Raw genomic sequence first — 14,068 nt, forward strand, 5'->3', positions numbered from 1 at the left:
CCATTAAGAACATTCTAATCACGCATTTGCAATCTCACGCCTTGAACGGCTAATCACCACATTGAGGCAGGATCATCTCATTCAGGAGACAGCACCTCCTACAGCACAGTGTCCTGATCACTGCACTGGCCGCAGGTTTACTGGCTGTCAATTGGTGTAGAGCAGGGGCCTGTAACCCTGGTCCTGGAGAGCTACAGGGTCTGCTGGTCTTTACTGTTACTCAGCGCTTGACTGATCTACCTGGGCTTAACTGTTGCACAGGTAACTCCCCTCACCTGGTTTTGTGGGTCCGAACTGTCCACTGACTCTAAAGTGAAACATAAAAGACCAGAGAGATGCAGACCCCTGGTTCAAATGTAAGAGTGCCTCACCCCCATATTCCCTCCCACCCCATCCCTCCTTGGCCCATTACCAGAGGAAACCTGGTTTTCCACTGAAGTCTCCCATGGACGTTCCAACCAGGTCAGGTCATATATTAGTCCAGTTTTGGCACTTTGGCACCAGATGGCCAGAAGAAGCGATGGCTTCTGGGTAACGCGGCACGTGAGCAGCACTGAGCCAAAAACCAGCCGCAGCGAAACGCAGCCGCCAAAAACCGCGCCGAACCTTCTCCTCAGCCGGCGCATATCGTCTTAACGAGTCTCGCGGACGCTACAAAAACATTTTCACGCTCCTCATGCCAGGCGACCAAGCGCCCGCGCAAAGACCCACTTGGTGCGTCGGGATTTTCTTCTTTTTTTTTTTAAAAACAGGACATTCAAAAGTCAGACAAAAGGTCAGGCCCACAGACTTCGCCGCTGCCCCCCCCCTCCCAAACCCCTGTGCCCCCCCCCACCCCCCCGGCGGGGGTCATACGTCGGGGCTGCTGGGCTTCAGCGAGCTCTTGGACACGTCGGTCTGCACAGTGGACACGGCGGACATGGCGATGGTGTCGTACTCCTCGGGCCGGCGGGCGCTCAGCTTGCACATGCGGAACACCACGTGCAGGTCGCGCTGGAAGTTGCGGTTGAGGAAGCCGTAGAAGAGCGGGTTCACGCAGACGGACGCCATGGCGGTCAGGTGGCACAGGGAGAAGAGCGGGTTGTGGTTGCAGTTCATGGCCGCCTCGTGGTTCCAGTCGATGACGGCGTTGAAGATGTTGAGGGGCAGCCAGCAGACGGCGAAGGCCACCACGATGGAGAAGAGCATGACGTTGATCCGCTTGGTCTCGCTCGAACGGTACTTGCTCTCCCGCATCTTGTCCATCATGCTGTTCCTCTTTTTCAGACGAGTGTATATCTGAACAAAAAGAGATTAAACGGTCAACATTATAATCTTACACATCAGGCAAACCATTCGCTTAAAAATGGAATTCACTACCAATAAGTTGAAATTAAATATAGGTCAAGATTTTTAAAAAATACTGCAACTGATTATTCCTGCTTTTGGATATTGCCTTTTTTTTTTTTTTTTTAATACACTGCCTTGAAATATGTTATGTCCACATAGTTCAATACATTTCAGTTGATTTCAATCAACTTTGACTTGAGGTAGTTACTGGAGCAGCCATTCCCTTGCAAAAATGCAATATACTGCCAATATACTGAAATAAAGCACATGAGAGTACATGATGACCAGAACAGGCCATATAGCCCATCTAACCTGGCAATTTACAGGACCTAGAAATGAGAGAATATCCAGCATCACATCAAGCATGAACTTGAAGGCCACAAGAACCCCACCTCCACCGGATGAACTGATAAGCCAGTCCACACACTGACAACTGTGTTTTGTAGTTGTTTCAATGACCTTCAGTGTGCACTTATTGTACGTCACTTTGGATAAAAGCATCTGCCAAATAAATGTAATGTAATGTAAATATGTTTGAGATTATATTTTCGAAAAAGTCCATGTACAATATGTCTTAGTAAATTCCAAGGCCTTTGCAAAAAGAAGTTGCAGGTGCATTCTTATATTAATTAGTGGAATAAAGCATAACCTGTCATATAACTGCCCTGGGTAAGAAGATAAATTACAAAAACAAACATAAATCAATCCAACTTTGATCTTTGAATCTGAACGCAGCTGGTTGTACTGTTAACTTTTCATGTGCAAATCGCAGTAGGACTGAACTGCACAAACAGGCAGCAGCCACACATGAATCCATTCATTCATTAAATAACACACAGATTAAATGATCAAGTAAATGCCAATGCAGTCATTAATGCAACCATCCTTATGCCTACATTATAAAACAATGTAGACATAAAATAATAATTAAAATCACAGAGCCTATTTTAATGTCACTTCTAGTTAATGAGTTCACTACAATCAAAAACAGCTTCGATAAGGACTTCATCATAGATGAAGAAGAACGCATATTACTCAAGACAAGCTGACAGTAACCCTCATTAACGCATAAAACAAACACATTTTGACATTTGAATAATTGCTTTCTTTGCTTTCCTCCTTTCATTAGTGGGTATATATGTACATATACTGTATAGTCCCACTTAATTAAATGAAGCATGTTGTTCTTTCATCCTAAACTACGTGCTGAAAGGTTAGTCTTCATTCTGGCAGGCAGCTGTGAGATTGTGCTGGGTTATTATTATTGCAGATGCACTGAATTCCCTTGATAATAAGAAACTTGCTGAGGTCAGAATGAATGGATGAATCTTTCCTCCCACACGCATGCCTTCTGTGTGAATGGCAGCTCGATTTCTGCATTTGCATACAGGGATTAGTGCATTCGTTAATTAAACATCTTTAGATAGATAACCATAATGGTATGAATGTTTTTATCGTAGTTTCTTCCGTCTCCCCCTGGTCACTCACTATTAAAGGATGTGTTCCGATGCATTAGTTATTTATGCTGAAACCCCTAAACTGGTTTGCCAAAGAATTAATAAATATTCATAGTTATGATATGTTTTGCCATATATACTGCTTTGATAGGCTATCAAGATTTAATTCAATACTCCTAAGAGATGTTTCTGATGTGCTCTTGAAAAGCAGCGTTTTAAAATGAAAATGCTTTCTTTTAATAGCGCACTGTAGCATCTGGACCAATCCAGAGCATAATGACCTGGAAAAGGTCCATAGCTAAGCACAGCTAAGAGGAATCATGCACAGCTGGCTCATCGAGTTTTTCCACTGTCTGTTTTTTCATCTGTGAAAATAAACAGTTAATGCTTTCATTCATGGTTTACTTGCATTCCGTGCTTTTAAAAAATGAAACATTATTCAAACATTCCGTTCAATGACTTCAATAGTTTTTTTTTTTTGTTAAATAACATTTTTTCAGTTTTAAATAAACGATTGTTTTTTGCATACAGCAAATTGGTCCTTCCATTATGTCCATTAGCTCCTGTTAGATAAAGACCCACAGATAGGAAAGCAGTACTTATTTTAAACCTTTTATGATCCAGGGACCCCCCCCCCCCCCTTAGGCTTGATGGCATCCAGGGGTTCCCAGGTAAAATGCTCATATTTAAAAAAATTAATTAAAAAAGGTTATATATTTTTTATATTTTGGTTTTATATTTTGATTTCCCAAATCTATAGATAGTCATTGAATATCATATCTGACCAGAGACCCGCTATAGCACCTTCAAGGACACGCTGTTGAAAACCCAGATTTTAAACTAAAAGTTTTAAATGGTGTGCTTTCTTCCAGACATGGAGGACATGTACTGCTATCTTCAGTAATGATGTGGACACCCCTATGTAACCCAGCCACTGGGGATGCCCAAGCCCGGATAAAATGAGGAGGGTTGCGTCAGGAAGGGCATCCGGCGTAAAAACATATGCCAAATCAAATATGCGGATCTGATCCGCTGTGGCGACCCCTAACGGGAACTGCCGAAAGAAGAAGAAGAAGAAGAAGAAGAAGAAGAAGATGTGGACACCCCTAGGTCTGGGGTTGTCGTTCCTGGTTTGAGCTTGACCCCTTAGTTCCAATGAAGGCAAATATTAATGATACAGCATACAATCACATTCTAGATGACTTTGTGCCCTTTCCTGTTTCAGGCACACAGTGAGGTTCATATAGAAATGGTTTTGTCGAGAACGGTGTTTAAGACCGGTGACTGGCCTGCACAGAGCCCTGACCGCAACACCATCCAACACCTCCGGGATCAATTGGAAAGCCAGCAGCAAGCCAGGCCTCACTAATGATCTACACAAATCTCCAACATCTAGTACAAAGCCTTCCCAGAAGACTGGCGGTTGTTATAGCAGCAAAGAGTGGACCAACTCCATATTAAGGCCCATAATTTTGGATGGGATGTCAGGAAAATTACCTGACAATCTACCAAAATCAAAGACTTGGCTATTGGCTGTTTCTTGTCCATGAAAATGAGTTGGATTATTTTGATTCTACAATTCATAAGCTCCATAAGACATTAGAAAAATTAGCTAATTGCATGATGGCATGTCCTATATAAGTGACAAAAAGCCTATTAGCGAGCTAGCTAGCAGTGTAGGTGGAAGACGCTGTTGACTGAGCAAAGTCATCCAATCAAAATTATTCTCTGACTAAGGCCCTGGTACTCGTATCTGTATAACAAAATGTGGAATTCAAGCAGGGACTGAACACAGCCTTGCAAAAACACGGCTTTAATTCAAATTTGAACTTGTAGGGCCGACATGGTTTAAGCCCACTGATGGATCTGCAATGAGGTGTCAAGACAAATGGATTACCTGTCCACTTGATTAATAGCAGGCCAGTCCAACAGTGAAAAACGGTGAATAATGGAAAAACAAGGAATGACAGACAAAACAGGCTGCCAGGGAACGGATTGCAAACGCTCAAAATTTAGATCTGAAGCCCCTGACTGCGTGAAGATAGCCTGAAGCCTGTCTTCCACCCCCGTACAGATTCTCTGACAGATGCATCAGCACAGCGGCAGACTTAAAAAGTCGATTAAGACAGAAAATCGTTGCTCAAAATGATAAAACACCATTGCATAATGGAGTCCCTGCTCTGAATCACTCCTGTGAGAAAAAAAAAAAAACATGCTTTCAAAAGGGCGCCCGAGACGGAACATTAATATTGAGTATATTCGGTTGTCATGGTTACATAAGATCTTTCTTGATGAACAAACATTACCAGAAATAAAAAAAAACGCAGAGAAGATTCCAGACTGGCGTAACTCAATGAGTGAGACTCGGTAAGTGAAAGAAAGAAAGAAAGGGAGAAAAGGCCATGATTGACTCGCACACCAGAGCCTGGAGATCGACCACAGACAGTGGCTATATCCAGAAACACCTTCTTTTTTTTTTTTTGACGCCTTTTCTCTTTTTAAAACCTCGTTTTGCTCTTTTTCTCCTCGATTATAAAGCCCAGTCCTGTTCAGCAGCCGGGCTCCGCGGCGCCGCCGCTTGCCTGTCAAGTTTGGAAAGGCGCAGACAGACGCACGTTCGCCTTCCAAAATCCGCGACGTTAAGCCAGCGATTCCTTCCCACGTGCCCAGAATTCGACATCAGACCGCGGGGCCCCGCCTGAACAACGAGGAGCCATCCAGCAGCCCTCATCCAGCAATTTCCCTGCGACGATTTAGCAAAATGAAGGGGCACATGCAACCCAGGCTCAAAACGGCTTCGACTAACAATGAATAAAAAAACAAAAAGGAGTGTTATGTTCCTCTAACACACTGCACAGCACACTTCATTCCCAATCAGCCTCACATGAAAAATGGTGTTTACATTGTTCAGTAATAAGGGAAATGAACTCCGCTGTAAACCACACGCATTAAGGCCCGAAATGGTCTGCGCTTTGATTGAACCGTCCCCTCGGTCGCATTAAATCTGCGCCTCAGCGTGCTCGGACCGCTTGTTAAAAAAAACGAGCGCCCGTCCTTCAGCGCGGCGTGGACGTTTTCAACGCGCCCGGATTTACGACAGAAATCCACGCCGTTGCTTCTCGCGCCCCTGAAGCTGTTGGTTCACATCTAATGCTAAATTCTTACGGCATGACACACACACGCTCCTGGGGAATAAAATCAGATTACGAAATTTTTACAGCTGAACTGTGGATCTACAACAGAAAAAAACAACAACGACCAGCTGCACACAAGTACATTTCACTATCTAGCATCTCCTGAACCACTGCACAAAGCTTCACAAACCAGTCTGGGGCCACATTCCAGATGTACTCCGATGGGTGTGCTTAAAAAAAAAAGCAGGTTTCCTTTGTGGAAATGAAATGCAAGGATGTTTGGCTGTAGGTGTTAAGTCAGCATTACAAAGGCCACTAGCATGACTTTGCTGGCTGAAGAATGATTTTTGTGCATGAGAATTGATCAGTCTTAAGAGAGCATAACTCCGCAGACAACTATGTAAACTATGCACAGAACTGAAGCAATTTTCAGAGCGCAGCTGTGTTTTTTGGTGAGGGGGTGGGGGGTTGAGATGTTTATTGTTGATGCATGACAAAGCTGAACTACTGCTGTCCCCCAGATGCCATCACGATCTGCCACAAAATAAATAACTTAATTACTATTAAAATTTAAATTATCATGAAGTTGATTCTGACATACAGACAGGTGACAAACCAAGAGACAGGCCTGAATACTTAATACCCCAACAGTCACCTTGCTCTCTTGATCCAAAATCGAGGCCAACTGGGCCTGCTGAGCATTTTTATACATGCCACAGAGCATGATAGGATGTTAATTGCTTAATTGTATCATGCAGTACACCTTTATGGAAGCATCTGGATTCGTTATGTTTCTCCACTCATCCATTCAGGCTTTTCCTTTAATTTGTCACCCATCTACATATATACTGAAACTGAATTAAAACTTAAAGTACAAGTTTTTAAAAATGGGACCCCAGATTAATCCGCAGGTATAAAACTGAGAGAGCGAGAGCATTAAATTAATGTAAACCACTCAGCTGGTTTGTGGCATGTTTTTTTCTTTTCCGTCGTGGATGAGATAAATGACAATCAACGCAACGCGGTGATGTCGCCCGCCGTCCGCTCCCTTACCTTGAAGTAGCAGATGAAGATGAAGCAGAGCGGCCCCACGTACTGGATCAGCAGCATGCAGGTGGTGTAGGTGAGCTTGAACGTCCTGGAGGGCCAGTCCTCCACGCACACCACCTTGCCGCTGTACTGCTCGTGGAAGTGCGGCAGCAGCTTGAGCGGGTCGTCCGTCACCAGCGAGAAGAACATGAAGGGCAGGGACGTGCAGCCGGCCAGCACCCAGATGACGGCGATGCCCACGTAGGCGTGCAGGTTGCTGGGCCGCCAGCCGCGCGGGTTGACGATGAGCTGGTGGCGCTCCACCGCGATGAGCACCAGCGAGAAGATGGAGACGGAGACGGAGAAGCACTGCACCATGCCGTTCAGCTTGCACATGGCCTCGCCGAACACCCAGTGGTCCATGAAGGTGTAGACGAGCGTGAAGGGCAGGCACACGATGGACACCAGCAGGTCGGACACGGACAGGTTGGCGATGAGGATGTTGGTGACGTTGTGCATCTCCCGTTGCCGGGCGATGATGAGGACGAGCGCCAGGTTCCCGACCACGCCCAGGAGGGCCACGGCGCTGTAGGCGACGGCCATGACGAAGAACATGGGCAGGTGACCCTGGCACTCCTCCCCCAGGTTCAGCAGCGACAGGTTCCGGCGGGAACAGTTGGCCGACGGGGAGCAGTTCCAAGGGGCAAGGGGAAGGATGTCGGCCATTTTGGGGAGAAAAATTAATCCTAGTCCAGTTTTTAAAATGGTCTTCACAGGATGTGATGTCACGTCATCATTAGTGAGTCTGTGATACTTTTAGCGGCCATTTTGTTTTTTTAAATTTCCTTTTGAAAACTATCCGCTGCCCACTGAAATCAATCAGACACATTAAGGGTTAGAAATGTTCATTTAGAGAAGCCATTACAGTTCGCCACAAATAATGAGCCCAGAATTCACCATGACTATATTTCGTAAAAAACAGTGACTCAAGTTGCCAGGAGTTTCCTCTTTCGAGAAATGACCGTTTGATTCCTCCTTAGAGAAATGAAACGTTCGACGGCGCATTCCACGTCAGTGAAAAGGGGTCTTAATTCAGACACCAGCGACCGTCGTTCGACCAAACTGAGCCCGAGATAGACGCGATGCTGAGTGTCGATAGCTGTCTGGACGAGCCAGTTTGTATTTGCTCCTTCGGACACTGAATTCACATTTCAGGGCAGACGGCCACACTTTCTGCTTCAGCAGTTATCAGGTTTTCAGCTCGGTTTCTCTTCGCTTTCGAACACGCCCTCCCGGCCGAGCGCGTCCTATCGTCCTGGCCTCACACTAAGATGTTTTCCCACTTCAAAACGCAAGCCCTCAATTCTTCTGACACGGATTAATGTGCTGAGTTTGAAGTCAAGCCAAACAACCTGTTTGTGTTGTGTGTGTTGTGTGTCTGTTTGTGTGTGTGTGTGCGCACAGGATACAGCATATGCAGCCTTATTTCAGTGATACATGTTAAGAACAACTAAACCTGCCCAAATGATAGCAACAAAAAGTAAGACACAAAGCCACTTCTCCCCTTATAGAAATGAAATATCCTGCAATGTAATATATTGCAAATTGTCTCACCTCACTGGCAATCTGCAATATTATTTAGCAAACAAAATAATATAAATAAGACTATAAGTCCAAATATGAGACTTTAACACTTCTTTATTGACTTATTTTTGGGTATCTGCAGTGTGTGCATGGCAGTAAACTGTATATCTGTGCATATATTGCAAAGAGTTGCAATATGCTGAAACAGTATATTTCATTTCAGTATATCACGGTATCCTCCATTTCCATAAGAGATATTTCACATGAATAATGCAATTTACCAGAACATCACTTCAAACTTTTGATCATATTTGTCTGATGCTGTCTCAAAATTGGGACATCCAGGATATAGCCAGGGCCCTGGTAATACAGCACCTTAAAACAACAAGATTCTCAAGTGTTCAAGTCAACTCTAATAGCTCATACAGAGTCCAGTCAGGAATAAATAAATATTATTAGAGTTAAAATTACCCTTGTCAGAATTGATTTTACTCTTTTACATCTTGCCGCGCACCGACTTGACCGAAGCAGCGACTCTGTTCTTTTGAGAGGGCTCTGAATAAATTGAAGCCTGGGCCAAACACATTTGCTTTTATGTAACACGGCATCTCATGAGACTGTTGAGATAAATTTCACTTTTATGAAACGGAAGAAATGGGCTGAGCTGGAATTCAGAGGGCACTGAAGTGCCTGGTTCATATAAAACAAATCTTCAGGCCAGCTTATTAATGCCGGGCCTCTTATTAATTCGGCAAACGCGCTGTCGGTCGCCCCCGTTCCGGGGGGACTAGTGATAAGAGTGTTTTATTAGTAATACTGGAGAACAACAACAGGTTTATTGCAGGGTCTGATTTATGGCTCCGTCCACCGAGCGCTAACCGGCTGTTCACAGTTACCAGTGCCATAACTCCCATTATCTTGGCCGCATCCAAAGTCTCCAACGCGTCCAAAGACACGCATTTGGACGTGGAAGTAGACCGGCTTCAAGGAGTGCTCCTGTGAGGGTGGCCATCACGGAACATGTACTTCACAGGAAGGGAATTCATCACTTTTAGGCATCCTGGCAGGCGGCATAGGCATGGTACCTCACTCCATGTGTTGCATTTGATCAATTGGTTCCACATAACATGGCGAACCAGAAAAATCTGCTGTAGGTTAAGAATGAATTTGGTACACAGTACAGCTGTCTTGACAGGGCATAATAATAGTAGTAATAAAAATAATAATTATTATTATTACTATTATTTTTGCTGTTATTGTAGTAATTGTTGTTATTATTACTATTATTATATTTTTATTACTTTGTTTTTTACTTTTTTAATATCTTTCTGTTAACATATTATCAGTAACATGTACACTCTGCTGAATAGCTGTTGAAGGATTTTCAAGAATTGCACCTTGCTCAGTAGTACAACAGTAAAATCATGCCTGGAATTTAAACCTGAAATCTTAAACCCTGAATGCTCTTCTAGTTCTTAGACCACTATGGCATACGGTAGCTGTAGAGTAGAAATATGAACGTTCAGATCTGCAGTGGTGAGAGCCTTTCATTCGCCCCAAGGCAAATGGAGTTTGGGTCATAAAATGGAGCTTATTTAGCATCAGGGTCTTATTGGTATTGGCTGCTAATGGCTTAAAATTAATTTATGTGTGTGAGCCCGACGCTAACATTATGGCTAACGTGATGGGCCTACATCATGGAGAGGCTATGCATTTCATGCACCACTGATGGTGCAAATTAAGTGATAGTTTAAAAAGACTAATCATAATCATTCTGAACATCTTTTATTTATTATTTCTTTTTATTTTATCATTTTCACCGGCCAAACATATACAGGAACTCAATAGCCCCAGAGTCATACTCATTTGTTTTTTTTAACTTAAGTTGACATCTTCACTAATCTACTTCTTCCATGAATGTGGAATCTTTGCTGCAGCTTGCATTTGTGCTATAATGTTAAGCCAGGAGGTACTGGCATTGGCCAACACGGACAGACAAGTGTCGGTTAATGATATCAGCCTCATAAATTCCATGCTCTGCATCCCCAATATATGTACATCACAGGCTTGCAATATAGTTTTTTTTTCTTTCTGCAGTGCAAATCTGTAATCGTGTACTGAAGGCTGGGAGTCTTAATAAGACCCCCATAGTACGGCCTTGCCACGTGGGTGTTTGGGACATTAATGAAGTCCACATCCCGACCACTTCCTTTAGTTGCTCCTACGTTTCATCCTGCACAGGACAGCCCTGTTGTGCGACTGCTGCATAATTGCTAATCACACCCTTCCCCAGAAATTGTGTACCGCTTTATTTGAAAACCATAAAACACATTTTTTTTTTTTTAACTTAATTGGGTCACTAAATAAAGCGAGTGCGATTATCGGAAGACAGTAACACTTTATGGCACCTTTGTCGTTGCCTTGAATGTGGGTCAGGTGTACGAATGTGTAATTATGTACTGCAGCACAATATTGTCATTAGAGAGTGGTTGGGTTCTTACAGGAAATGCTGGCCATTCAGGCCGAACCATGACAACTGCCATTGAAACCAGGAACATAGGAAATTTACAATAAGTAATCAGATAACAAGATCAGACGGCAGTACGGACGTTTATTGCATGAATGTATGTGGCCTTCTGTAAAAATATAATTACATTATCTCTCACTAAAACTGGCTGGGGAATTTAGAAAATGTGTGTGTGTGTGTGTGTGTTCATGCGTGTGTGCGTGCGTATGTATGTGTATGCATGTGTGTGTGTGTGTGTGTGTGTGTGTGTGTCTGAGAGTGTGTGAAATTTCAGTTGCAATTACCAGCATTGCCTCGCAAATTGTCTCTGCCCTTTGAAGCTCTGTAGTTCAGAATCAGGGGAAACTCTGAAATTTCTGGATCTGGAAGTGGAAGCTGAGCTGGAAATTAAATTTTAAGGAGCCTCTCATCAACCGAGAGTCTTTTATTCAACGGGATACAGCCTCGCAGTCTCACTCTCTCACAGTGAACTATCTAGCCTTTGACAGTCGTTCGGTGATCACAGAAGAATGTTGTGTCAGGCTAACTTATGACTGGTTGACTAGGCCCTGATAATTTAACCGTGTTCTAGTGAAAGACCATTGGATGCTTAATGAGCCTCACGTGTCACCCTTTCTTCGTTAGCCTTCCATAGATTAATTACACGCAATTTGTCTTCACTGGGGCAGTGTGTTTTTTTTTTTGTTGTTGTTGTTGTTCTGAGGGAGGATGCTGAGGTCACTACAAATCATTTCCATTTAACAAATTCAAATATCAACAGACGTGCTGTGTGGGTGTTTGGATGGCAGTCGAGGGCAAGTCTATCTTTGGCACGACACTGAGCGTAATGTGAATATGCAGATTTCCCCCCCGTTTAAATTTGACCTTCTAACCTTGTTTTCACCCCGAGTTATTCAGTTGTCAGTTTAGCTTAGCTCATTCAGTGGGCTACAATGAATGATGTGATCTGACCTGAATTACATAAGGTGAATTATGTCTAATGCAAAATCATTCAGCAGGTTTATTCCCGAAAGGAACAAAATACATACAGCTATAAATAACTTTATCGCGCATATTGGCCATTTCCGTATTGGAACATTGGAACACTTTAATGTTAAAGACGTCACCTTCTCCAGACAAAATGGGCTATTTGTTATGCATGTAATGGGGATATTATTAAGTCTTGATTAACTGTTCGCTTCGATCGCTGAACAAGCGCGACACTTGTAGCACATACTTGACACGCGACGTGCTTCTAACCACCCCGAGACGCACCAGTGTTTTTCCTGCAGAGAAATCTCCTGGCTGCTAATACGTAACCTTAAACTGTTGCAGGACAAGATAATCGCGCGCTAGTCCATTCCAAAACTGATAGAACTAATACGCGTCGGCAATACTATTTCCAAGAGGGAAGGCCATGCATGCGCGCAACATTTTTGCAATTTCTTCCTGGTCTCCTTTTTATAATACAATTGATCTTTTTCACTCTTCCATGGCATGCATAAACTGAACCTTGACATTTTGAGAAACCGCCAGGATATTGTTAAATGGCATCGTAAAAAAATGCAAGGCGAGGACAGTCATCAAAAGTTTCTCTACGTGTATGAATCATACAAACCATCTTACCTGGGGTATAAAGTACGTCGATGTTTGTAGAACAAGGTGACATTTGTTTCAGAAGAGCCAATAAATTACGTTCTCGCCACGCAGCGACAATTAATAGAGCAATTAGCACATCTGATGCGATCAACTGTGAGATGAAAACCATAGTTAATTGCAACATAAGTTATGGTAGATTTCAGACATTTATGAAACACCCGTCAAACAGGGGCCTTAAGGCTTCCCGTTATTTACCTGCGCAGTTTCAGAAGAAAATTCTCAACAACGTTTTTTGTGTAAACATTAACTAAATCACCTCACCATAATACAAGTAATTATACTCAAATTGGGTCGTAAAATGTCAAAGTGGTTTCACCAAGCGTAAACAGGTCAAGGTGCAAAAAGCTTTCCTTTTTTCATGCATACGCGTAAGTCATTTTTAGAATTGTTAAGTATTTTGTTACGGGATCAGACGGGAGCGGAGTTCGGCGTTATGATTGTTTTGCTGTGTTTTAAATAGTCCAAACTCCCCCTTTCTTAGCGAACCGCCAAGAGTTCCAAGATGAGTATATATCAGAAGACTATGGACCGAGAGCTCATAATTCAATTAGGACAGGATCACTTTATAACCCCCAGACGCATAAAACAAACATGCTCTCTGATTCAGTTCAGCATAGCTTTCTTGACATCTTCAAATATCCCTGGAAGTCGACTAACAACAGCTCGACTGCATTAACCGCAACACATTTTTTAAATACGAATGAAAACCTACCTTTGTATGGGTTTCACTTGTCGAACAACACGAGAAACGTATAATCGACAGGGTTGATGGTATATCCTCTGTAACAGTTAAGAGCCGACTGAGGCGGTGCTCTTGTGTTCCAACTCTACCTTACAGATCGTCACATGGTCTCGTTCTGGGTGATAACGGATCTCCAAATGAGCGCTTTTCACTCGCACAATTGCTCAACAATTCAGACACGAATGCCACAGAGGTTAATGTTTTTCATAGCGCTCTGACATACATTTTAATTGAGAGACCGACCACACTGTACTCTGAACTATGAACACTGGCACGACAGCGCCATCTACATGTTAAAATATTAATAAACGAGATATACAACTGTGCTTTTTACTCAGGACGCGACGAGATTACAAAATTTGGATCTAGTTTTTTTTAATACGAAATAGATTTTTAGGAGGCTCGTATGCCTACAGTATGTACAGAAACTTTACAAACAACACCTCGTAGCTACGTGGCTAGGGCTTTACAATGGAATATAGAGAGTACGAAGTCGTACAAAATTAGAAAGGTTTCACACTGTCAAATGTTACAGTTCCATGGACTGTAAACTGTAGCCTAACCTATATTCTGTATGTGTTAGCTATTTCACCCCCACCCCACCCCCCCCAACCCAACCCACACCCAC

General features: G+C 43.2%; 1 protein-coding gene across 1 annotated transcript; it reads right to left on the reverse strand.

Annotated features, from left to right (window-relative positions):
• Positions 1 to 846: 846 nt before the first annotated feature.
• On the reverse strand, positions 847 to 13,802 carry LOC135255811 (neuropeptide Y receptor type 1-like). Its single transcript, XM_064337481.1, has 3 exons — positions 13,411 to 13,802; positions 6,974 to 7,818; positions 847 to 1,278 (listed from the first exon to the last, which is right to left on the reverse strand). The coding sequence occupies exons 2-3, from the start codon at positions 7,673 to 7,675 to the stop codon at positions 850 to 852; spliced, it is 1,131 nt and encodes a 376-aa protein (XP_064193551.1). The 5' UTR covers positions 7,676 to 7,818; positions 13,411 to 13,802; the 3' UTR covers positions 847 to 849.
• Positions 13,803 to 14,068: the final 266 nt, after the last annotated feature.

This window comes from Anguilla rostrata, chromosome 5 (assembly GCF_018555375.3).
Source record: "Anguilla rostrata isolate EN2019 chromosome 5, ASM1855537v3, whole genome shotgun sequence".
In the NCBI taxonomy this organism is placed as follows: domain Eukaryota; kingdom Metazoa; phylum Chordata; class Actinopteri; order Anguilliformes; family Anguillidae; genus Anguilla; species Anguilla rostrata.